Consider the following 22979-nt stretch of genomic DNA (forward strand, 5'->3'; position numbering starts at 1 on the left):
AGGATACAATTTTAAAGTGTCATCGTTTTCAGTATAAACCATCACAAATGCCACCCTTTAATGTAGGCAAATCATGCCAGATTCTTCCGGTGTTTAAAGAACATTTTCAATGGTGTTGAACATCTATTCCAGGGGTTCTCAAAACCACAATCTTAACAGCCTCCACCAAAACCAACCAAATCAGAGATTTAGCAAGCATAATCACTTAAGTCCTAGACAAATGGATCAAATCATGGTTGAGGGGCACACATAATGTGTAAACATATAACAGCACTTGCAAGGAAAACTCCCCTCCTCCTCCATATTGTCAGTTATGGATATTAGGCAACTGCCCATGTCTTACCAACCAGAGGAGGGCACCTCAGCACTCTGCTCCCTGACAGATCCAGCACACAAGACAATGTCAAGGAGGAGCTCTGTCTTCCCCTTACAACTGCCAGTGTCTCCTTAAGAAAGCCTGCATCACAGTGTTTAACCATGGGATTAGACTATGGTGACTGTAAGACTTCAAGAAACAAGTATATTAAAGCACCACAATACTTGAGCAGGAGCAGATATTTATAGGCACCAGAAATAGACCACTGTTGTATTATACGGGGAACAGTGTACTTGTTGTAAACCTGCCTCAAGCAGTTCCATGTATGCTTTGCCCAGGTACCTAGCTGGAAGGGGCCATTCTTTCAAATGGGCTCTGCTGCCACTTGCAAAATGTGTCATATTTTGACTGCACTCTCTGAATGGAAAATCCTCTCAGCGCTAGGAGGCTAGTGTCTGCTGTACACACCCATTGCACAAAGCAGAAATTCCTGTCAATAAGGCAAATGGGGCCCAGGCAATGTAAGGGGAGGAAAGAGACCTACAAACAATAAGCAAAGCATCTGGCTCTCTGATTTACTGGAAGGGAAGCTAAAGTCAGACAAACTGTAATCACAGTGCTGCATCTCCCACTTCAGAAAGATCAGATCAATTCTTGCAATTGCAAAGGCTATAAAGGAGACAGACATCCCTGGATATTCAGGCCAAATCCTAAAAGCAGTCCCAAAGACTGTGACAGCGATGGGTGAAAACTCAATTTGCATCATCCTAGTTGAAAGCTTGCATGCCCCACAAAGAAGAGTCCCCTCTCAGTGCATGAACCAGCCATCTCCTAAGTGCTGCACTAATGGAGGTTGTGCTGCTGTCCTTCCCTGGAGACAGCAGCCAACACTACTGAAGCTTCTCACGTAGCAACCAGAGCTCCAGAGCCAACATTAGCTGCTTGTCAACGCTCTGAACGTTCACCCACAGGATCCAAAGCAAAGCAACAACCTCGGTCACCTCTGCGCTGCAAGACATAGCTAGCAAAACCGACTTCCTGGGCCAGCTGGAGGGGGGGATGGGGCAGACTGCCTGATGTCACCTTCATAGGTGAAAAGGGAGAGTCCTGAACGCCATTAAGGAAGTAGTACGTCTTTGTCTAGTCTGTAACCCATATCCTCAGGTGTCGACAGCTCATTTGGAAAACATTTCTGCAATCAGGCCTATGTCTTCACTGCCAAAAATCATGGGTTTTGAGGCCATGGCCCCATCCCCCTACAATACAAAACCAATTCATTGTGCTGCCCACAGCCTCTGCCTGAGTGAGCCTTAAATACTCCAATTACATAATGGGCCAGGGAGAGAAACTGCAGGAGGCCACACTGCAAGGGCCATTATCTCCTTAAAGTAACACCAACCTCAGCAAAAGGAATCCCAATAGCATATTTTGTTCCATTCTGCAAAAATCTCCCTGAGCATAGGGGCTGCTGCCTGAAGTACAGTACAGGAGACCCCACTGGTTAACTGCAGAGACCAAAACCTCTCTCAGCTAGGTACTTCGCAAGGAAGAAGCTCCTGACATTCTCTAACCTCACCAACCACTTCCCAGATTGCTAAACAAACCATTCCCCAAAACTGTAAAAAGGATTTTTGTCTCAGTTCAAGGCAGCTCTGTTTCAAGTAGCTGGCCACTGGCACCCCAAGGACAAGCTGCTAAAGGGAAGAGTGGGGGGAGACTATGACGACCTTGCCCACAGCACTATTATTGTGTTTACAAGGGGCTGTGTTACCACTTAAGACGCAGAGATCAATGCAAGAAAACCGAAAAAAGTACCCTGATAGAGCACACACGTCAGACAATGAAAAAGTTGGGGGAGGGGGTCCATACTGCAGCCTCCAGCAGCAGGCAAGGGAAAAGGAGAAGAGGATTATTAAAGTGCACCACCATCGCCACACAAGCACCATGAGAAAGCAGAAAATGCAGGTCAAACACCTCCTCCCCCGTTGCCTGAAGGAGCCAGCAAGTCAGAAGCAGACAGCCGAGGAAAGGGAGGGGGCGGGAAGGGAAGGAGCAGCAGCAGCTCAGGGGAAGCTGCTTCAGCACATGGAGGAGGAGGGGTGGAAGCAGAGGGGAGGCAATGGTGAACTCACAGAGGAGCACAGACGGGCGGTCGCACGCACACACACACATATACACACACACTTTCCTGGCAAACAGCTGCTTTGAAGTGGAAGCCATCGTCCCAGAAAGGGATTTTCCCACATTCTCACAGTAGGCTTTCCACAGAAGATTGGAGCGGCTACTTCCCCACCTCCAGCACGACCCTGCTCCACACACGCACACATACACACTGCACCGAGAGAATCCTGCCTGGGAACCCGAAAGAGGAATGAATTCAGAGGTTCCTTCAAACCACCACCCCTCCCCCACCACCCATTCTCTCCCTCTCATAACACACACACAGAGGCCACTCTCCCTCCCACCCCCTCCAGGACCAGACACGCAGGTTCGCCATGACGCCCCCGCTCTCCGCCAGCGCCTGGCACCAGGCAAGCTCACCCGCACCCCCCACGGCGAGGAAGGTGGGGGATGGGTGGGAGCGAAATGGAAAACAGTCCCACCACCTTCCCTCCCTGCGGGAAGACCTCGGCGGGGATTCCCACTCATGGACGCACCCCCAGTCTCTCACATACACACACACACAGACACACAGACACACAAAAAAGGGAGGTATATAGAAATATATATACACACACCTATGCACGTTTGGAGGTATCTGGATGTAAAGAGAGGAGCGCGTGTGAATGTATGTAGATATATATGCACACACGTATATGTATATGCATATGTATATACAGTCACACGCACCCCTCTCTTCACATCCAGATGCGTCCAAAGGTGCAGGGAAACCGGGGTGTCCAACGCAGGCCAGGGAGTGTGACCTCTTTCTTTCCCCTCCGACATGCGGGAGAGGCTCCACTTCCCCTGGAAGAGCCAGGCTGAGGTACTTTCCTCTCTCCCTCGCCCTCCCCGCCCCCCACACCCCTAAACCCCCCACAGCAGGGCAGAGAATGCGTGGAGGGAGTTCCGGGGCAGCTGGAAAGATGCGGGAGCTTGAAAGGAGGCGGTGAGAGAAGGGGCTGGAGCAGAGGAAGGACCACCGAGAAACAACCCCTCACCACCACCATAAGTTTCCCGCCCCTCCCCCTCCATGGGTCTCTTTCCCACCCGCCTCCCGCCTTTTGAACGGGTGTCCCCTCTTCACCCCACACGCCCCCTTTTTCCTGCTCTTCATTTGCCTTGGCTGACCTGTCCGGCCCGTTGCCCGGGCCCCCGGCACTAGGCCCTGCTGGGCGCCACGGTGTTTCCTAGGCGGCAGGCGGGACCGAGAGCTCAAGCTCCACAGAGCAGCGGCCGCGGCCCCTCCCCCTCCGCGGCACCAGCGAACAGCCAACAGCTCCTCCTCAGCAGGCCGGGCGGAAACGGCACTGAGCGCACGGGGATTCCCAGCGCTGGCGCCAGGGGCGCCCCAGCCACGCCCACCGGCCCCACTCATTGGCCGGCTTTTCCGCGCGATCTCCACCCCCTCCGCTCTTCCTCCCGCCCCCGCCTCTCCCGACTCCTATTGGGCCCCTTCTCTTAGGGCTGGCGGTCACCCCCATCCCGTCCCCCTGTAAGCCCCAGCGGCCCCAGCCGCCGCCAGCTTCGCAGAGGCGCTGCTCTATTGGTTGTTGGAAACGCCACTCAGCTTCGCGTCAGCCTCGGCAAAGGCTATAAAAGCAAGCGCGGCAGCTTTCCCCGGCTCAGAGCAGTGCGGGTGCGGTGGGTGGATGGGTTCTATAATAGGGAGAAGAGAGAGAGAGAGAAGCTGTTCGGGCCAGTTCGGCTGCTGCCCGCGCCTCTGCGCACGTGGGTCTGCTGCTCTACGTGCTCAAGGGCGAGGCAATCTTCCGATTGGCTCGTCTTTAGCCAGTCCCACGTGGGGTTAAGTGCTGCTTGGGGACACGTGGCATGGGAGCGGGGTTGGGGGTGGGAGGGGCCGGGCTCAGCTCTGGCTCCGGAGGGCGCTTCTGTGCATGCGCGCCGAAGAACCGGTCTGGGAGGAAGAGCTGGCTGCAACACGGCGCATGCACCCTCCTCCTGGGTGGCTGGGCTGCAGGCGGGCGGGGGTGACTGCAGGGGAGATTCGCGCCAGGAAAGGGGGTGTGTGCTAGGCTGGAAGCGCTCTCGTTACTTAGGGCAGGTTAGGGCTCGCACTGCTGCAGGATGTAATGCGGGCTTTGCCAATAAGCCCTATTGTGGCGGCGGCGGCGGCCCTCTCGTCTTTCCACCGTCCGCCTGCTGCCCTCCCCACGCCAGGATCGACTGTCTTTGCCTGCTCTGCCTCGCCTCACGTCCCCCGTCCCCCCCGTGATCTTGTAGCCGAAGCCTATAATGCACGTATTTACTCGGGGCCCTGCCGAATTAGCCGGGATTTGTTCCCAAGTAAGCGTGCACAAGATCCGGCGGCCCTAATAATTTGTAGCTTACCCTGTCCACACACATGCCCAAAAAAATCCCCCCCCCCCTTTGCACAGGTTGCCTTCCCTGAGAGTAGGAAATCCTCTGAGGGAAGGGCCGGTTTTCTTCTCTATAAACATCGGCGGTGCTGTGCACATAGTAATTTCATCTGCCGCTCTCCTTGCGCAGCCTGAATTTGGGCGTACATGCTTTTCTAACGCCCGCCCGCCCTTTCTCACAAAGCTTCGTGTTAAAAATGAGTAGCAGCACTTTTTAAAGAAGGGAGGGAACGCGTCTGGGGAGAGATCGAGACCAGTTCTGTACCAACAATGGAGTAAAAAGTGATGGTCGGAGGGCTCCCTCCTCCTGGGTGCGATGGCCTTAGGTGCTCATTTCAAGTGCTCCGTCCCGAATAGGCCCTTTTGCCTGTTGACAATATGTTATCGCAGAATTCAGAGAAAGCCTAGTATCAAATTTAGCAGTGCATTAAAACATATGCTGCAGTAAATGTGTTAATCATTAAGGTGCCACACAAGTCTCCATTGTTTTCGCCGCATTAGGCTAAAAGGGCTACGCCTCTGGAAAGTCAAGATAGCTTTGGCAGCTCTGGAGGACTTGCCAGCCACTAAAAACAACATCAGTTAGAGTGATATAAGAGGTACAAGGTTTAGAGGCTGGGGTACAAGACCAGGACTCCACATGGGCAGAGATGGAGAATCTGTGGACTTTCAGGTGCTGTGGGACAACAGCACACCTTGTCTGTGACCTGGGTGAGGCTGATGAGAATCCTGCCTACAACATCTGCAAGGCCACAGGTGTGTTAATATAAGCAGCACCCATCTCTGTCCGTGAGGAGTCCTGGTCTGGTACCCTAGACTCTCTGTACCTTATGTGGGTCATACTCTCTTATCTATTCTTGATCTAGATGGGTTGGTAGTCTGCTTGCATTTGAAGAGAAGCCAAGTGTGGCTCTCTGGTCATATGAAGTGTCTTTCCTAGATACATTTGCAGGATGCAGTTCCAGGAAGTTTTTTCTCAGCCACCGTCTCTCCTATGTCTGCGTAGATTAGTTTGCCACCCCTCCCACCTTCCCCCACTATGGGAGCCAGCTAAACACAGACCTGTGTCTGCTGCAGAGCAGGAAACTGCACAGCCGAGCTGCGTTCACCTAAGCCTGGCGAAATTAATGAGCGTGCCCCTGGCTGCATAGTTGTATTTTCGTCCCTCTTTTCAGACCGGGACTGCTTCCCCGAAATGGGTCAGAGCAATTAAAACTCAGTACACAGCGCCAGCGATGGGTGCCAAACAAAAATGGTAGAGGCTCGCAAATTAAAAGGCACGTATGGAGAAGGCGCTGGTGGCAGAGGAGGAGAGAAGATCTGTTTGGCAATGCCATGGGGCTCTAGCCAAGGCCGATTCCCTTTTGCTGTAGATTGTGCTGGGACAGAGGTGGCGTAGCTATCCGGCAGCTCTGGGTTCGGTGGGCACTGAGAGAGGGCCTCAACCTTCCTTCTCCAGTTGCTGCCACTAAGGAAAGGAGATCCTGTAACAATCAAGGACAGGGAGAAAAAAGTGGGAACTGGAGGGATATGTTGCAATGTGGAGAACTCCAGTTTGCCAGTAGGGTGTGTAGATGCACATATATGGTGTTCCATATTGCATCCACGATAGCAATCCACCTTTTTTGTTTTCTAGAGGGCTGCTGTTTTTCAGAGCTACGTGACTCACAGAAAACCAGCAGATGATTTTTACCATCTGCATGTTTGTGTGTGTGTGTAATTTACCTACTAAATATCTGCTTTGTCACCCAGCGGCAAGTCCTGGCTGTGTTACGTCTAAACTCAAGATCCACAAATCCAGAGTCTTGTATTTTTAGTTCTTAGGCCCTCCAAAACTCCCTTCCCATCTCGGTATTCCCTGTCTGCGTTTGCAGGATGTAGTAACACTTAACATCGGCGCAATGGGACATGAGGCTGCCTTCCGGTAGGCTGAGATTTTGGAAGTCCCATCCCCCACTTTAAAAAGAAAAAAAGGAGAAGCAGCCGCCACAGCCCTGTTTCTATATCAGGCCCCATAATGCAACAGTCCAGCCTCCCTCCTCCACCAGGATGTGGAGAACAGGAAACTGGCACAGCTGCTCCCCATGTCTGTGGCAAAGCAGGGGACAGACAGCGGCACCTGGTGGCCGAAAAGGCATTGTACATGCTGGACAATTAGGTTATTTTGAGAGCGCTGGGCTGACCACTGTGAAAAATACCCTTGCTCACTGTCATCAGGCATGTTGGGTCTTCCATCAACAACTTAAATGCATATTGGGGGACGGGGAGGTGATAGACAGCAGTCTTCACCGCCTGGTCATATGAACCCAGAAACTGCCTCACAAAGTATTTGTCCGTCTAGTCTATTGCCAACGTCTGGGATGGGTGGTGTGGGAACATCTGAGGCCTATGAAATGTTTCTGGACTACAACTGCCCTCATCCCAGACTGCTGGGTGGGTCTGAAGGGGACTGGGGCCCACCACCCAGGTGTTAGAATTCCTGCTCCATGATTGCAGTCATGGGATTTTTGTCTATCACATGACGGTATATGTTTTGACTCCACAGAGTGAGAAGTGACAGAGACAAGATGTTTGTGTTACTGTGTTCCATGAAGTGGGACAATTGTCCTTTGTGCTTTTTTCTCTCTTTGCTGTCGAATGCTAGAGAGAGAGGGAGCCGCGTTGCAGTGCTCCGTGTGTGTTTATAGGTTGATAAAGTAGATTAGCCAAAATGCTGAGTTGCTGAGGTCTGTCACCCAAGCTGCGAAGACTCTGCAGATCCCCAAGTGTGCCAGTGTCTGTTGGCATCGGTTGCTATGACGTTTGGGCTGAAGAAAGCTAATGAAGCTCCTGAACGATCGACCAGGAGAGACAGAACATGCCAGTTGGGCATGTGTCTCTGCAACAGTCCTACTTGAGTGTAGGATGAGCTCCCGACACCAGGTTCCCCAGGTCCCGCCAAATCAGACTAAAACTCATTTTCTCCACCATCCTGTATCCAGCAACAGCAAACCCAATGCCACTGGGGAGTCCCAAGTAGGACCCCAATGCTGTAGCCCTCTGCTGTTATTTCACAAAATGATAAAGTGTTGGAAGGGGACCCAAGGTCATCCAGTCCAACCCCCTGCAATGCAGGAATCTCAAGTATCCAAGTCAAGTCACAGTCTGCCCTGACTGGCAGTGGTCCTTGAGGGTCTCAGGCTGAGGTCTCCACTATCCAATGTTCCCTGCTCTTTGTTCAGATGCCAGAGACTGGAACTGGAACCTTCTGCATGCAAAGGATGTGCTGTGGGGGAAAGGAAAATACAGTGGTACCTCAGGTTAAGCACTTAATTCATTCTGGAGGTCCGTACTTAACCTGAAACTGTTCTTAACCTGAAGCACCACTTTAGCTAATGGGGCCTCCCGCTGCTGCCACGCCGCCGGAGCCCGATTTCTGTTCTCATCCTGAAGCAAAGTTCTTAACCTGAAGCACTATTTCTGGGTTAGTGGAGTCTGTAACCTGAAGCGTATGAAACCTGAGGTACCACTGTAAATATAAATGTATTCAACAGAATTTTAACCTCCCACACACAACAGAGGAACAATCCTTCTCCCTTGACATCTGTGGTTAAGAGCCTATTGGTTCTCAATCCTGCTATGAACCAGACTCAGTGTACTTTTTTGGCCTTGCTTATCTCAAGAGTTTCTCTTCTCACAAAGAGCTTCGTGCTCAAAACATGGAACCTCGTGGCAGATTTGTACAGTGGTTTCTCACGTTACAGATGCTTCAGGTTACAGGCTCTGCTAACCCAGAAATAGTATTTTGGGTTAAGAACTTTACCTCAGGATGAGAACTGAAATCACGCAGCAGCAGCGGGAGGCCCCATTAGCTAAAGTGGTACCTCAGGTTAAGAACAGTTTTAGGTTAAGAACAGTTTCAGGTTAAGAACGAACCTCCAGAACGAATTAAGTTCTTAACCTGAGGTACCACCGTATGCTTAGGATCCCAAGTTGGTGTTGGAGCTTGCTGGAAGCTATGCCTCAACTCAGCTGGCTTTTAAGTTTCTAGCCCTCATTGCCTATCAAAATAACATCTCCAATTATGCTCTAAATGAAGCAGAAGTATAGCGTGCATTTTTATGATGCTACTAAGGCAGAATTTCCTTTTTTTCATGTTTGTTGATCCACAGTACTTGTAAATACTGATATTGAGCGGTATTCAAACAAACTTTAGTCAGAGTAGACCTACTGACATTAACAGACCTAACCTAGTCGTGCTCATTAATTTCAGTGGGTCTACCCTGAGTGAAACTGAGCTGAATAACATCTGCAATCTGATGACGCAAAGTAAGATTTACCCAGACTAGTATATTACTATAATGCAAGTCATTTAAATGCGATGTAGGATGTCAGGTATATGCAAATTTAACGTTTAATTAAAAACACGACGCGCTTGGAAGCTTGCATACATTTTTAATCATTTATACAGCACTATCATTGTACATGGAACCCTTACGGCGCTGATTTAAGAAGAAGAAAAAGGAGGCAGGTACCTGCCCCCATGAAGCAGCAATCTAAATTTTGACAGTATTAGTTAGAAAGGGGGAGAGAGGAGAGGAATGTGAGCAAATGCCGTTAAATATACTTAGAGGAGTCTTTTAGTCCTCATCCACATGGCTAGTAATGATAGGACAGGGCCAAAGGCTTCAACGAGAAAAACCCAGCAAATGTCGAGAGAAAACATGGTCGTTTCACATGGGTATTCACACTGATGTATAAACCAGACCAATGGATTGCAGTGCCACCCACCTGCATTGCGGAGAGCTGTGGCCACAGGGTGGTGCCTGCACTGCCACACAAAGCCCTGCTCACCATAGCACAGTCTCCCTTAGTTGTCACGAAGGGGAGACCAAGGGGCCAAGTCTGCTCCCCAAATCTGGAGCTAGGAGGGGCAATGGGAGGAACCGGTGGCGGCAGCAGGAATGCCACATTTTTTTACTTACCATACAGGTGTTTTTAAAAAAGGCACAGGAGCTACCCTAGAAGGGGGGCGAGGCAAAACTAGCAAGCTGAATGCCTCCTGTAGAAACAAGTGCGGAAGCACACGCAACCACCCGACGAACGCTCATATATGGGAACGAGTTCTCTTGCAAGAGGCGGGATTGGCCTTCGGGCCTTGAGAACAGGGATCAGGCTGCACACTGCTTTAACCCAGCTCCTAAGTGGAACCCGGAGCACAGATGGGAATACCAGGCAGCTCCCAACGTGACTCTTTGCCCCTCTCTTTTTGCCCGCCTGCTTCCACTTTTCTAAACCCTCTGTGCTTGCCGCCATGGAGAAGCGAGGAGATGGGAGGCAGCTGGCTCTCTCTGCCACTGTTCCAACCCTCCAGGCTTGCCAGCGCTAAATACGCCAGGCAATTTGTTTCTTTACTTTGCCGGTACATAAACTTAGCAAATTGCACACCTACCAGCAGGACCCTGTATTACGAGTCACTCCAAACCATCGGGGGGTTTATGACTCGGCTGTAAACATCACGTTGTCTTTATTCCAAGAGGCTCTTAACCTAGTTGCAAGCTTTTTTGTCTTTTCCTACCCCCAGCCCCCGCCCCCCCCAATCCGCCTGCAACATGGGCTTCTGCCAGCAATTTGTCTCATTGTGTGGCGAAATACTTGACCTAAATGGCAGGGTGAGAGAGGCAGGCTAACAAAATGCTTTTATTGGATGACACACACAAAAAAGGACCCCCCACTCAACTGTCCTTACCCAGAAACGCTCCTCATGACCTGTTAAAACGGGGCCAGGCTATTAAACCTGCTGGTTCGTGCAGAACTCTCCTTTTAAGCAAGTAAGATGAGCCTGCAGGATCAGGCCAATGGCCTGTCTAGTCCAGCATCCTGTTCTCACAGTGGCCAACTGGATGGCCATGGGAAACCCTCAAGCGAGACCCCAGCACAAGAGCCCTTCCCCTCTCCGGTGGAATCCAGCAACTGAGATTCAGAGGCCTCCAAGTGTATACAAGCCTTGCCACCATGGCTGGTAGCACCGGCTAGGCCTATCCTTCATGACTTTGCCTAATCCTCTTCTAAAGCCATCCAAGTTGGTGGCCGTTGGAGCGAGTGCCACAGCTTAACTACACAATGTGTGAAGTGCCGTTCTTCCATCTGTCCTGAATCTTCCAAGAATCTTCCTGAATCTTCTCCATCTCCTCATCCTCCTTTGACCTCCTTGTCATACAGGTCCAACCATATCCCTACATGGTCTCCTGCTACTAATGTAATCAAATAACTTCTTTGTTGTTAGTCTTAATGCTTTTAGCAATGCGCACCTCAAATTCCTTTACGCATCCCTTACTGTGTGCAAGCACCAAAGCTTTTGCTTCCTTCTTGTTCTTTTCATTTAGATAAGGCTTCCGTATTTTGAAAAGGGCCTCCTTAATAACTTCCTCGACTCTGCTCTTTAATCATGCTGGCATCCTCTTGGCCCTCATGACATCGTTCCTGGTCTGCCACAAACATTCCTGCTGAGCTTCCAATATTGCATTTTTTAACAACTCCTAAGCATTTTGGAGTGACTCAATCCTCTGGGCTTCATTTTCCTTTTTTATCAATCTCCTCACTTGGGGAAAGTTTCCTTTTTTGAAGTCAAATATTGGGCCACACCACAATACTGTGCCGTGTTTTAAAGGGGGGGGAGTTTGACGGCAAATCTTATCTGGACTGCAATATCCTGGGCCTCTGGGTGAATGGCCTATTTGCAACACTCATAAGCTTTTTCTTTTCTTTTCCAAATTTACTATAACAAAACCATCGTAATTCCCATGGACATAGAGCTATGCAAACCAACCAGCAGAGAGTTTTTTTATATTAATTGAAGCTACAGCTAGAAAAAGACCTTCAACTAGAGTTCCACCTGAAAACAAAATTAGGGGGTGATATTACATCTTTTGTTCCAACTTTTGACATAGAATTGGCACCCATTTCCACAGCTGTCAATGTGTACTGAAAACTGAACTGGACAAGCGGCAATACAGATGTTACAGGTGGCATCTAGAGTTACCTATGTATTTTTTAAAAAAACAAAACGCTTAAAAAATTAAAGCAGACAGCTTTTCTCATCACGTCATCTGCATGCTGGGGAAAACGACACCTAGGGAATATCTGTTTCAACCGGCAGAGAGCCCTGTCGGAAAACAGCTGGTAACTTTGGTCGAGGAAACCACACACCAGGTTTACCTTCTTTCATCTAGACAAGCTAACAGTTTTGGCCTTCAACTGGCAGGGCCACTGACATGGGTGTAGCCGGGGGGGGGCAACTCCCCCCCCCAAAATCAATAAAAACACATAGCTAACTGAGGTCCTGCCCTCCCCCAACAAAAGGCCTGCCCCCCCCAAAATCCTGGCTACAGCCACTGACCCCAATTTTATGACCCAAGACTTGAGTGAATACAACCCTATATAAAAGCTAAGCCGAGCTATGCAATCCCAGGCTCCCCTACTGACTGTACCCCCAAGTTTCTGCTATCAGAAAAATTCAAAATGGCCGCCATTCATCCCTTTCACAGCAGAAGACGCCGGTGAGAAAGGACGCAAAGTCCAAAAATGGATTGCAGGTTGCAGTTTGGTATAGGGGAGTGTCCTGGAAATATCAATGTCTAGCAGGTAGAAAAACCGCTACAACAAGAGACCCACGTTCACACCAAGCCTCCGTCACAGACCTGGTGTGTGGGCCTCTTGTTCTGAATGTGTGAGAATCTGGAACGAACACTAAAACATGCCTTAGGGAGATGTTCTGGGAACGACACCAAGGCGAGCGGACATCTGTTTTGCCACTTGGGAAAATGCCCCACCACGCGGCAAGTACCTGCGCAGCAGAGCTCTCAAGTCCCGTCCCGTCCCCCCGCTTCCTTTCTCATGAATCCCTTCTCAAGAGGCTTGTTTTTCATTTATTCGTTGAATACTGTTGTTCTACCGAAACAGGAACACTCACATTGGGTTTTTAATTGGACAGAAGGGGAAGGAAAGGATCGCACACCGCCGAACACCGGCAAAGCTGCATTCTCTTGTACAATGGTCCTTAGCTCTAGGCTAGGTAGCAAACATTGGGCCTTCCGGGTTTTTGCTGAACGGCCAACTCCCAACACACCCCAGATTATTGGTCATGCTGGCTGAGGCCAATGAGAGTTGGGATTCCGACAACGTCTGGAGGGCACCATGTTGACTACCCCTGCTTTGGCTGCCTCTCTCTGCTGCTTTAAACCAAGGGTGGGCAGACAAATGTCACAGCCTAATTTCATGTGGGTGGGTGGCCGGGAAAGGAGCAAAATGAGGGGGGGGGGTGGAGATGAGAAGGCAGGGGGGGAAAGGACGGTATCCCACCCACTTTGGACTCGGATCCTACCCACTGCTAGCATGCAGCCCTAATGGTTACCCCCACCCAGGAATACAGCCCCCCAGCAGGAGAAAAAAGTTCTCCATGTTTGATTTAACCCTCCTGTGTCAGCTATGACCTATTCCTGGATTTGTCCAGCACAGCCATTCCTTATTCCACCCCCCATCCGTTGGCTGGAGACGTGATAGTACATTGCGAACTCTATTTTCAAAATCCTTTTCCACCCCCCCCCACCCCCTGAAGTCATCTGAAAAGGGTAACAGGAAGAATGCCGCAAAGATAGGAAAACAGTCCACAAGCAGGAATACAAAGACAAGGGATTTCAACTACTTTTGGCTAAAACAGAGATAACGACAGCTTCCTAAGAGCAGTTCAGCGACAGAATAAGCGGTCCGGAGGGGTTGCGGCATCTTCATTCCTTCAATAATAGTAATAATGCCCAGAACGAGACTGACAAGTGGCGGCGATGCGTTAGGTACAAGGTCAGCCTTCCAGTCGCCAGGTGACCCCGGCATTCCTTTCATGGTTTCCCTCCACACGGAAGCTTGGTCCACACCTGTACATCATCTCACCTGGTTTGAGGGCGGTATGGGAAATGCAGACCTATATCCATGACAGAGCCACTGGGGAGAGAACCCTAACAATCCAACTGGGAGAGAGAGAGAGAGCTTTAAAGCCTCCGCCTGACTGGAAAGAAAAAGAAAAAGGGGGGGGGAGAAAAGGAGCGCTCCTCTTATCGTAAAGGAGAGCCACCCCTCCGTTCGGCATGCTGCCCTGACGGGCCTCGAGAGCTGCTGTCGGCAGGAGCTTCCTCTTCCCACGAGAAAAGCGTGTGCGCACACACAGGGGCGGCGGCCCCGCGGACTCCACGTGGGGCGGACAGAGCCACGCTCTGAAGCACTTCTCAGTTCAGCAGTTTCAGCTGCCCGGTCACCTGGTTCACCATCTCTTCCTCCCCCATGATGGCGAGGACTGTGTGGGAGCCCGTCGGAACCTGGAACATAGAGAGGACACCCCACAGCTGGGGCAAGCAAAGCACTGAGGAGGGAGCTGCCAGAGCGCTGGGGCCGCCCCTCGATCTACCGGGCTCTCACCCCTGCTGTATACTTGCTCCCAATGTGGGATGTGACATCACTGAAGCAGTCAAGTACAGTGTTTCCTGTTTGCCCAGAGTGGACACACAGGGGAATGTTGCTCCAGCCAGGAGTACTTCCTGTCACACCAGGTCTGGAGCATCCTCCCCCTGCGTGTGATGGGCGTGACCCTGGCAGACCATATAAAGGGGCTAGTCATGCAGCCATCTTTCTCTTAAAGGTAAAGGGACCCCTGACCATTAGGTCCAGTCATGGCCGACTCTGGGGTTGCGGCGCTCATCTTGCTTTATTGGCTGAGGGAGCCAGCGTACAGCTTCCGGGTCATGTGGCCAGCATGTGGCGAACCAGAGCGGCGCACGGAAATGCCGTTTACCTTCCCGCCGGAGCGGTACCTATTTATCTACTTGCACTTTGACATGCTTTTGAACTGCTAGGTTGGCAGGAGCAGGGACTGCACAACGGGAGCTCACCCCGTCGCGGGGATTCGAACCGCCAACCTTCTGATCGGCAAGTCCTAGGCTCTGTGGTTTAACCCACAGCGCCACCCGCGTCCAATCTTTCTCTTACTCTCTCTTTAAAAAAAAAAAAATATTGCTCAATTTCCACATAACAAATTATCAAACCATATAATCACCTACATAATTAATAATCCCTTTTTTTATTCCCCTGCCACCAAAGACTTCCCTCAGCTCCTCTCCCTGATTTCGCTGCACATATTTTCTCTGCATATTATAAAATGGTATCTGTCCATATATATCTGTCCATCACGTTATCAACAATAAAGTTGTGTACGTTTATTCAAAACCTGCCAAGGAGTCCACTTCATTTTGTTGTGTTTTTAAATAATTTGTATAAAGTTCCCATTCCTCCGTGAAGTCACAGTTCTCCTTGTCTCACAATTTGTATGTCAATTTGGCCAGTTCTGCATAGTTCGTCCATTTCTCTTACCACTAGTCTTTTGTCGGGGTTTCTTCATTCTCATCTTCCTCTTACTCTCTTGATCCCTTCTCTCCATTATGCCTTTTGCTCTCTGCTAGCTCTCAGCCAGCAGCAAATGGACTCATCCCTCACTGAGAACGAACCCACACATTTCTCTGTAACTGTAACCAGGGCTGGATTAGGTTTGATGAAGCCCAAAGCTACTGAAGGTAATGGAGCCCTTTATATGTCCAGCTGTCCTTTGTCAACAACAAATTGTCGCTGGTTTTTTTGTGTTGAATATATGGTATAAGGTAATTTATGGACCTAATAGGTATCTAAAGCCATTTGCTGTATGTAGGTTTTATTTTATTTGCTTTTATCTTATATTTTGGAAATGTACATCCAGGTTTCTTTCCCTTTAAATTTTTTTGGGGCCCCCAAGAGAGTGGGGCCCTAAGCTATAGCTTGTTTAGCTTATACGTAAATCCGCCACTGATTTACTACAAGCTAAAGCCTGCTTTCAGGACCGTACTGTGAACTGAATGTAAGTAAACTTCGCCATTACTTTTAAAAGAAGACTGTTGTGTCATTCTTGTTTTTAAGAGGGAACTAAAGGGGATTTACCAGGAACAATCTGATCTGGACAAGCCAGACTGGATTGCTTAACTCAAATGGGTCTAATGAATCTATCAACTAGCTTCCTGTAATGTACAAGGGAATGTGCTCTGCTACTAGCTCATTAGCGTGAGTGAGGAAGGATATTATTTATAGATATATCCTCTCCTGCTATGCTCAACATTCCCACACTCAAGATATCGGGAGATTATTTTGCTGGGCTACTAGTTTAAACCAGATCTTTGTAAATAAATGGCATTCTTGCTGTATGTGCTGTTGAACGTAGGTTTTTTGGGGGGGGGTAGGAGGGGATTTGAAAGAAGAAACTGCTGAGGTCAGCAAGATAGCCTCATCTAAATTGCATTTTTTTTTATTTAAAAAAAGTGGATGTGAATTTTGAATGTCAGGCTGAATTTTTCAGGTTTGTAGCTTGCCCCTTGGTAGCAAAGGATCTCCCAAAGTGGCAATTTTACAGCTAGCCGCAGAACACAGCTTTTGTTATCACCTGGAAGGAACCTTTCAAAAATAAAAGTTGCGTAGGTTTGCAACTCTGCTCAATATTGTAGGGGGGGAACCTTAATAGACACCAGTTTCAACTACAGGCTTAGAAACAGCATTCCAGTGCTTAAAAGGCAGAAGCTTCGTTTATTTTATCTCTAAGTCCTCCCACAACCAGGGTTTTCCAGCATTCGGTAGAAATTTTCATCATTTCAAAACCTACTGCCTTTAGTGATCCTGCCCTAGAAAAAGAGAGCCTAACTAGAAAATAAAAACATCCTTTTGCTCCCCTTCAAGTTCTGAAACCAGAATTAGGTATTTGCAAACATACCCAATCTGCCGAACAACGAAGTCAACCCCCCCCCCATGTGCAGAAATTAAAGTCCTCTTTTCTTACATACCTACCAGCTAGCATCCCTGCAGAACACAAGAACCAGGTACATTCGCTTTGTTCAAGGCAACATACCTAGGAAGCGCGAACCGACTTTCAGAGTCTTTGGCCAATTACCTGGGTCCTCCCTGCGTCTTGCACTAGGTATGTTGGCAGTTCCAGGCTCAGGGCCAAGGCGTGCAGCTCCAGCAACTGGTCAGTGTTGGAACCCTGCAGTACGACTTTCTTTGCGCTGAGAGAAAGGCAAAGCAACCTTGAGTGTAACACCAGCTCCCACTCCACCCCGGCGCAGAATCTTGCACCTCCAGCCCAAGAGTCTGCCCTAAGGCAGCTACAGAGATCAGCAGCCCAGGAATTAGGACCTACAAGCCTATTTCAGAGACAACAAACAGCATTGTGTGCTGGGGACCAGGAACATGCTCACCTGCGTACCTGGAAAGCTCTCAGACGTCCGTGCAGGACTGGCACAAAGATCAGGTCTATTTTGTTTAGAGGACTTAGAACCTTTCTTCAACTGATGTGGAGGGATCCACAGCCATGCACCCAGGACTGCCTGTGTGACCGCCTCACACACACACACCCCAATAAAAAAATCAGCGCATGTGACGCTAAAACATGCTCTGCAGGGGTGCCAAGCTAGATGTGCTGGACTGATGGATTCATAAGGTGCTCAGCAAGCCAGTTAAAATATCAAAAAGCCCCTTGACCATGTCATCTGCTGGATCCAAGAGGAAGTACTATGATCAAGGCTTCTGGCCTGAATCAACAGACTATAAACAACCACCTTTAAGCTCCTCCATCTTGCCAATGCCAACATGCTAAGTTGGGAACCGACTTTGAACCCAAGCCAGCGTCTTTGATGCACCTTCTTCAGTTCATCTGGGAGAGACTTGGGAGGAATTTGCTCTGGCTCAGCTTCAACACAGACACACGGTGCCCCTTCTGCAAGGTCTTAGGACATGGGTAGGCGAACTAAGGCCCGGGGGCCGGATCCGGCCCAATCGCCTTCTAAATCCGGCCCGCGAACGGTCCAGGAATCAGCGTGTTTTTACATGAGTAGAATGTGCCCTTTTATTTAAAATGCATCTCTGGGTTATTTGTGGGGCATAGGAATTCGTTCATATATTTTTCTCCAAAATATAGTCTGGCCCCCAACAAGGTCTGAGGGACAGTGGACCGGCCCCCCTGCTGAAAAAGTTTGCGGACCCCTGTCTTAGGAGGCTGGTGTCCTCCGCAGGCCTGATTCCCCTTTTGCTTCCTTACCCTTGTTCATCCCATTGGTTGATGATGTCCCTGTGAGACGACTTCTCTTGCAACAACTGGAACAGGCCAACTGCAGCATGCCCCACTTGAGCGGCGATCTGCAACAATAAGCACCAAGAATCAAGAAACGGAAAGAAGACAAGGTCCCTACCAGAGAGGAATGGCAAACCAAGCCAAAATGGCAAAACCGACTGGGAAACTCAGAAACCAAGAGGACAAAAACTTCATAAAAGAATGGAAGAAAATTATAAGTTATTTAGGAGACCACTGTAAGCAGATGGAAACATTGGCAGGATTTCAATTTCAATTGCAGTTTAACAAATACCATGGACAATATGGACTGATATAGAAGTCAGGAGTATGGAATAATATGCAGTTGTAAATGTTCAAAATGGGCGCCCATAGAGGGGGGGGGGGAGTCGTGAGATTCGGAGTAACCTCTGCACATGGATTTGGATTTTTATACCTTTGTATTTGTAAAATCAAATAAAAATGAATTCAAAATTGGAGGGGGGAGAGAGAAACAAGAAACCCACTTCCCTCGCACGGCTTGCGCCAAAGCATCACTACAAAGACAGAAGATGACAGCCTGCTGCTGAGATACCTTGCCATCACCTGCAAGGCGCAGGCTGGCAACAAGTTAGGAATCATAACCCAAATCATCTTCTAGACAGGGCTCAACAATAGCAGGTTGACTTATTTCAGTAGCAGCTGCGTCAGTATTGTTACTGGGCCTCCATCCACAAATTTATTGGAAAACCAGGAGCCCCTCATTACTCAAGGGCTCTTGCTCGCTTTCACTTTTCAGCCTTGGATAAATGCCCTCGATGGTGTAAGCCAAGGATGGAGAACCTGAGAACCATCTAGTCCAGCCTCCTGCAAGGCCCTCATCCTGCCCACATGTAAGCATATCAGCAAGCAAAGCCAAAGGCCACTTAAAAAGGCCGAAACACAACCCATGAGTAGCTTTACCTTTCCAGTCCCCATGGAGAGCTCCATGTTCACCACAAAGACCATCTTGTAGTAACCGCTGCCTTGTGCATCCTCTTCTTCCTGGAAAGAGATGGTGATGATCAAGTCCCTTTCGCCATAGCGTAGTCACCCGCCTCTCTTGTTTACGGCTCAGGATCACAGATAGTTGCGTTATACTGAGTTAGGCCACCGGTCCAGCCATCTGCATATTGTCCACACTTGGCCAGCAATGGTCCTCCAGAGTTTCAGCCAAAGGTCTCGCCTAGGCTTGTCTCTGGAACCTGGGACCTCGTACATGCAAAGCCGCTGCCCTACAGCCCGTCGCCATTTACCACAAGCCTGGTCTGACACCCAGGTCCTGCCCACACTCAAATACAGCTGTTTAGTACCTGTGGAATTAGGTCCGTTCTACTTCACCATGGAAAGAGGCTTATGAGGGTCTAGTGTATTGCAATCATTTCACCAGAATAACAGGGTGAGACAGTTGCAGGACCACAAATCTCAGCTATGTTATTTACACATGATAGTCCTTCGGCCGGCCCGCTGCAACCTTCTTCCTGCAGCAGAGCTGAATGAACTATATGATTATTCTGAATGTGTAGACTAGGACTCCGAAGGGCCAAGGACAAAGGTTATGTTTTATGTTGTGAACTGGCCTGTGATCTTCGGATAAAGGGAGATATACTACTAATTTTTTAATATATTTTTTTTACTACTATTACTAATACAGTGGTACCTCGGGTTAAGTCCTTAATTCATTCCGGAGGTCCGTACTTAACCTGAAACTGTTCTTAACCTGAAGCACCACTTTAGCTAATGGGGCCTCCCGCTGCTGCCGCGCACGATTTCTTTTCTCATCCTGAAGCAAAGTTCTTAACCCGAGGTACTATTTCTGGGTTAGCAGAGTCTGTAACCTGAAGCGTATGTAACCTGAAGCATATGTAACCCGAGGTACCACTGTAATAATTTCCTACCACTAAGATAAAGGGCAGATTTTTCCTTTTTCCAATATTTTTTATTAAAAGGACAGATTCTTCCCCAAGGAGTTTTAATCAGCACAAGGCTGGGGAAAGAAGAAAGGTATTTTCCTGATCTAACAGTGCTTTCAGAGCAGGGCATCTATAAGCTTTCTGTTTCCCCTTGCCCAGAGAATATCATTGTCTCAGTTGGGGCAACAATTGGCTTAGTTTCTTAAAGCCAGTCATGCTTCTGGCCGATAGGAAACCGCTAACAGGATTGTCTGAGTTACTGATTTGGGCTGTACAGAGGAAGGCAATCCTCAAGCAGTCCTGGGCCTAAGTTATTCAGGGCGTTGTACATAGAAGGATAGAAATGTAGAGTTAGAAGGGAAACCCAGGGTCATCTAGTCCAACCCCCTGCAGTGCAGGAATCTCAACTAGATCACACATGACAGACCCACACGTCCAACCTCTGCTTAAAAACTTCATGGAAGTGTGGGAAAAGGAGATGCTGAAGGCATTACTTAGAGGCGGCACAACACACAAAGTCCGACTGTAGAAACCCGGAGTACTGGCAGGCAGCTGGAGGTTGGCGCCATGACAGATTGGGTGGTCTCAGTCCTTTCTGGTACAAAAACCTTGAACTTGGTCCAGTAGCAAATGGGAAGTCAATGCAGGTCTTAGCTACGATGTCGTGTGTTGCTGGTAGTCTCTTTCCTGTCTGGCCATAGCATTCTGCACTAACCAAAGCTTCCAGACCCAAGGGCTTTGCACTCATCAAATCTTGAGGTTACCAACACGTAGATTATGCATATTGTAAATCACAAGTGGACTTGCTTTTTACATAAAGCAGGTCTTTCTGCATGTGCCAGTAGCCCCCAAAGATCAGTAGGCTTTCTGTAAACACTCTCCCCCTTCTAGTGATTTAATGCAAATCCAGCATTACGGCCTTCAGTGTGGTGTGGTGTAGTGGTTAAGAGCGGTAGTCTCGTAATCTGGGGAACCGGGTTCGCGTCTCCGCTCCTCCACATGCAGCTGCTGGGTGACCTTGGGCTAGTCACACTTCTGTGAAGTCTCTCAGCCCCACTCACCTCACAGAGTGTTTGTTGTGGGGGAGGAAGGGAAAGGAGAATGTTAGCCGCTTTGAGACTCCTGAAGGGGAGTGAAAGGCGGGGTATCAAATCCAAACTCCTCTTCTTCTTCTTCTTCATATCACAAAAATCTAGGCACTAAATACTCTCGTTGCTAGTCATCCATAACCATTCAGTATGAACCAGTTAAACGGCACTGTACCAAGTTGCATCCTAACAACCAGAGACAGGTGTGGTGGATGGGATCTTTCATTAAGTAGGTTAACAGAGCAAAATGGAGAATGAGGGGAAGAGCTTCAGTTATAAGTATTTAACATGCTTATACGTAGGTGTTTCAGACACAGTTACTCACAGAGACAGGCTAAAGAATATTGGCTGTGAAACAGGCAGCAGCGATTAGTTTCTATTGTCACAGGTCACCAAGGTGGAACCCACAGACATACATATACACGCAAGAGGCCTTCCCTGACACCCACAGGTTCCTATTATTTCCACTAAAATTAGGACTGGGGAGGTTAATCCTCATCTGCGCTTTCCAGGAAAACCACACGCGCAGATTGGCGAGTGGGTGCGGGGAGGAAGTAAAAACCCTTCTTTCAAGGGATGGGGAGTAAGAATGCGTGCACGCGGTTGCTGGGTACGTGTGTACCGTCGCAGCACGGGGTCAAAAAAAATCTCAGAGCTGCTCAGTCGCCTCTTGAATATCACCTCGGGGCGCCACACCCTCCGACGCGAGAGTCCCCGGTACCCAATTCCAGAGCGTGCCGGGCCGCAAGAAAGAGGCGCTCTTCACATGCTCAGAAACCGCGTCAGCAAAAAGAAAGGTTTGCGGGTCAAGGATTGAAAAAAGCGTAGGGCAGGGTCGATGAAACAAAGGAGTGCGTTGGGTTAGGCCGGAAAATGATCCCCGGCGGGATCAGGAGGCAGGAAAACGAGTTCGGGCGGGGGAGATCGGGACGGGATTACCTGGGAATCGAGGCCGCTGCTGAAGTAGAGCTGTGCCGCCGCCTCGGCCGAGCGGCCCCCGGTGAGCGCTAGAGCCTGCGGGAAGGGAAAGGGAGACGGCCGTGAGGATCGGCTGCAGGGGGTGGATCCCGGCCCACACCCGGCGCCGCCAGCGCCACAAGGAGCAAGCGGCCCCCACCCGCAAGAGAAAGAGATCCACCGGCCGACCCACCCGCCGTGCCGCCACCTCGGGGATGCCGAGCTCCAGCAGCGGCGCGACGAGAGACTCGTCCACGCCCGAGTCCGAGTCCAGCGCTTGCGACTCCATTCTTTTACAGCTGCTGCTGCCGGCGCTCTGCCCTCCGATTGGCCTCCCCTGCCGCCTCCCGGCCAATGGGAGCCGCCCACCGTCGCCGCCGCCGCCTCTCGGCCAATCGCCGCGCCGGCTCCCCGAGGCTGCGGCCAGTGGCCGGCGCCCGCCGAGCGGCGCTTTCCCCCCTCGTGACCGCCGCGGCCCGTCCAGGTTCGTGAACTCGCGCGCGCCTTTGGTCGCTTCATCCGCACGTGACGCGGCCGCGTTCCAGCCTCCCTGCGAGGTGGGCAGGCGCGGGAGGAGGCGGGCTTTCCCGTGCAGGAGCAGCCGCAAGAGATGGCCTTGCATATGTTTATATATAAAAAACATAAATATATGTGTGTGTGTGTGTGTTTATATGTATATATGTATATATATATGTATATATGTGTGTGTGTGTGTATGTGTGTGTATATATATATATATATATATACACACATATATATATATATATATACACATATATAACATATATATATATATATATATATATATATATATATATATATATATATATATATGTTAGGTACTATATTATTTCATTTATAATTATTTTATAAATAATTATTTATAAAATATTTTTATTATTTTATTTATAATCACACATACCGTAAATAAGAATAAAAATCTGCGCCCCACCACCAAGTATGATTTCAATGTGCGGAATG

At 49.4% G+C, this 22979-nt stretch overlaps 2 protein-coding genes across 9 annotated transcripts in view; both read right to left on the reverse strand.

The window, feature by feature from the left end:
* SETD5 (SET domain containing 5) overlaps window positions 1–3789 on the reverse strand; it is a 63107-nt gene extending 59318 nt beyond the window's left edge. For 3 of the 7 annotated variants that reach the window (XM_083491130.1, XM_083491134.1, XM_083491127.1), the window contains exon 1: window positions 3608–3783. The gene's annotated coding sequence lies outside the window, so the exon portion shown is untranslated. Of the gene's footprint in view, window positions 1–3607 lie in introns of all 7 variants that reach the window. The other 4 variants (XM_083491128.1, XM_083491131.1, XM_083491132.1 and 1 more) reach the window with 4 other exon arrangements.
* A 5482-nt stretch (window positions 3790–9271) lies between these two features.
* LOC310701966 (putative peptidyl-tRNA hydrolase 2) lies at window positions 9272–22412 on the reverse strand. Of its 2 annotated transcripts, none has more exons than XM_083493546.1 (6): window positions 22192–22412; window positions 21981–22055; window positions 18965–19045; window positions 17993–18090; window positions 16847–16961; window positions 9272–14204 (listed from the first exon to the last, which is right to left on the reverse strand). In XM_083493546.1, exons 1-6 carry the CDS (start codon window positions 22285–22287, stop codon window positions 14115–14117), a joined length of 555 nt encoding a protein of 184 aa, XP_083349672.1. In that variant the 5' UTR covers window positions 22288–22412; the 3' UTR covers window positions 9272–14114. The 2 variants fall into 2 exon arrangements, with proteins under 2 accessions (XP_083349672.1, XP_083349671.1); XM_083493545.1 differs by having other exon boundaries at window positions 9272–14231; window positions 22192–22358.
* Window positions 22413–22979: the final 567 nt, after the last annotated feature.

Source organism: Podarcis liolepis (genome assembly GCF_965112155.1).
Source record: "Podarcis liolepis genome assembly, chromosome: 2".
NCBI classification, from domain to species: Eukaryota; Metazoa; Chordata; class Lepidosauria; order Squamata; family Lacertidae; genus Podarcis; species Podarcis liolepis.

Coding starts and splice junctions, on each gene's coding strand:
- LOC310701966 (XM_083493545.1), bottom strand. CDS start 22,287: ATGGAGTCGCAAGCGCTGGACTCGGACTCGGGCGTGGACGAGTCTCTC. Junction 18,091..18,964: donor TCTCCATGGGGACTGGAAAG/GTAAAGCTACTC, acceptor TTATTGTTGCAG/ATCGCCGCTCAAGTGGGGCA. Junction 14,232..16,846: donor AAGACGCAGGGAGGACCCAG/GTAATTGGCCAA, acceptor TGCTTGCCCCAG/CTGTGGGGTGTCCTCTCTAT.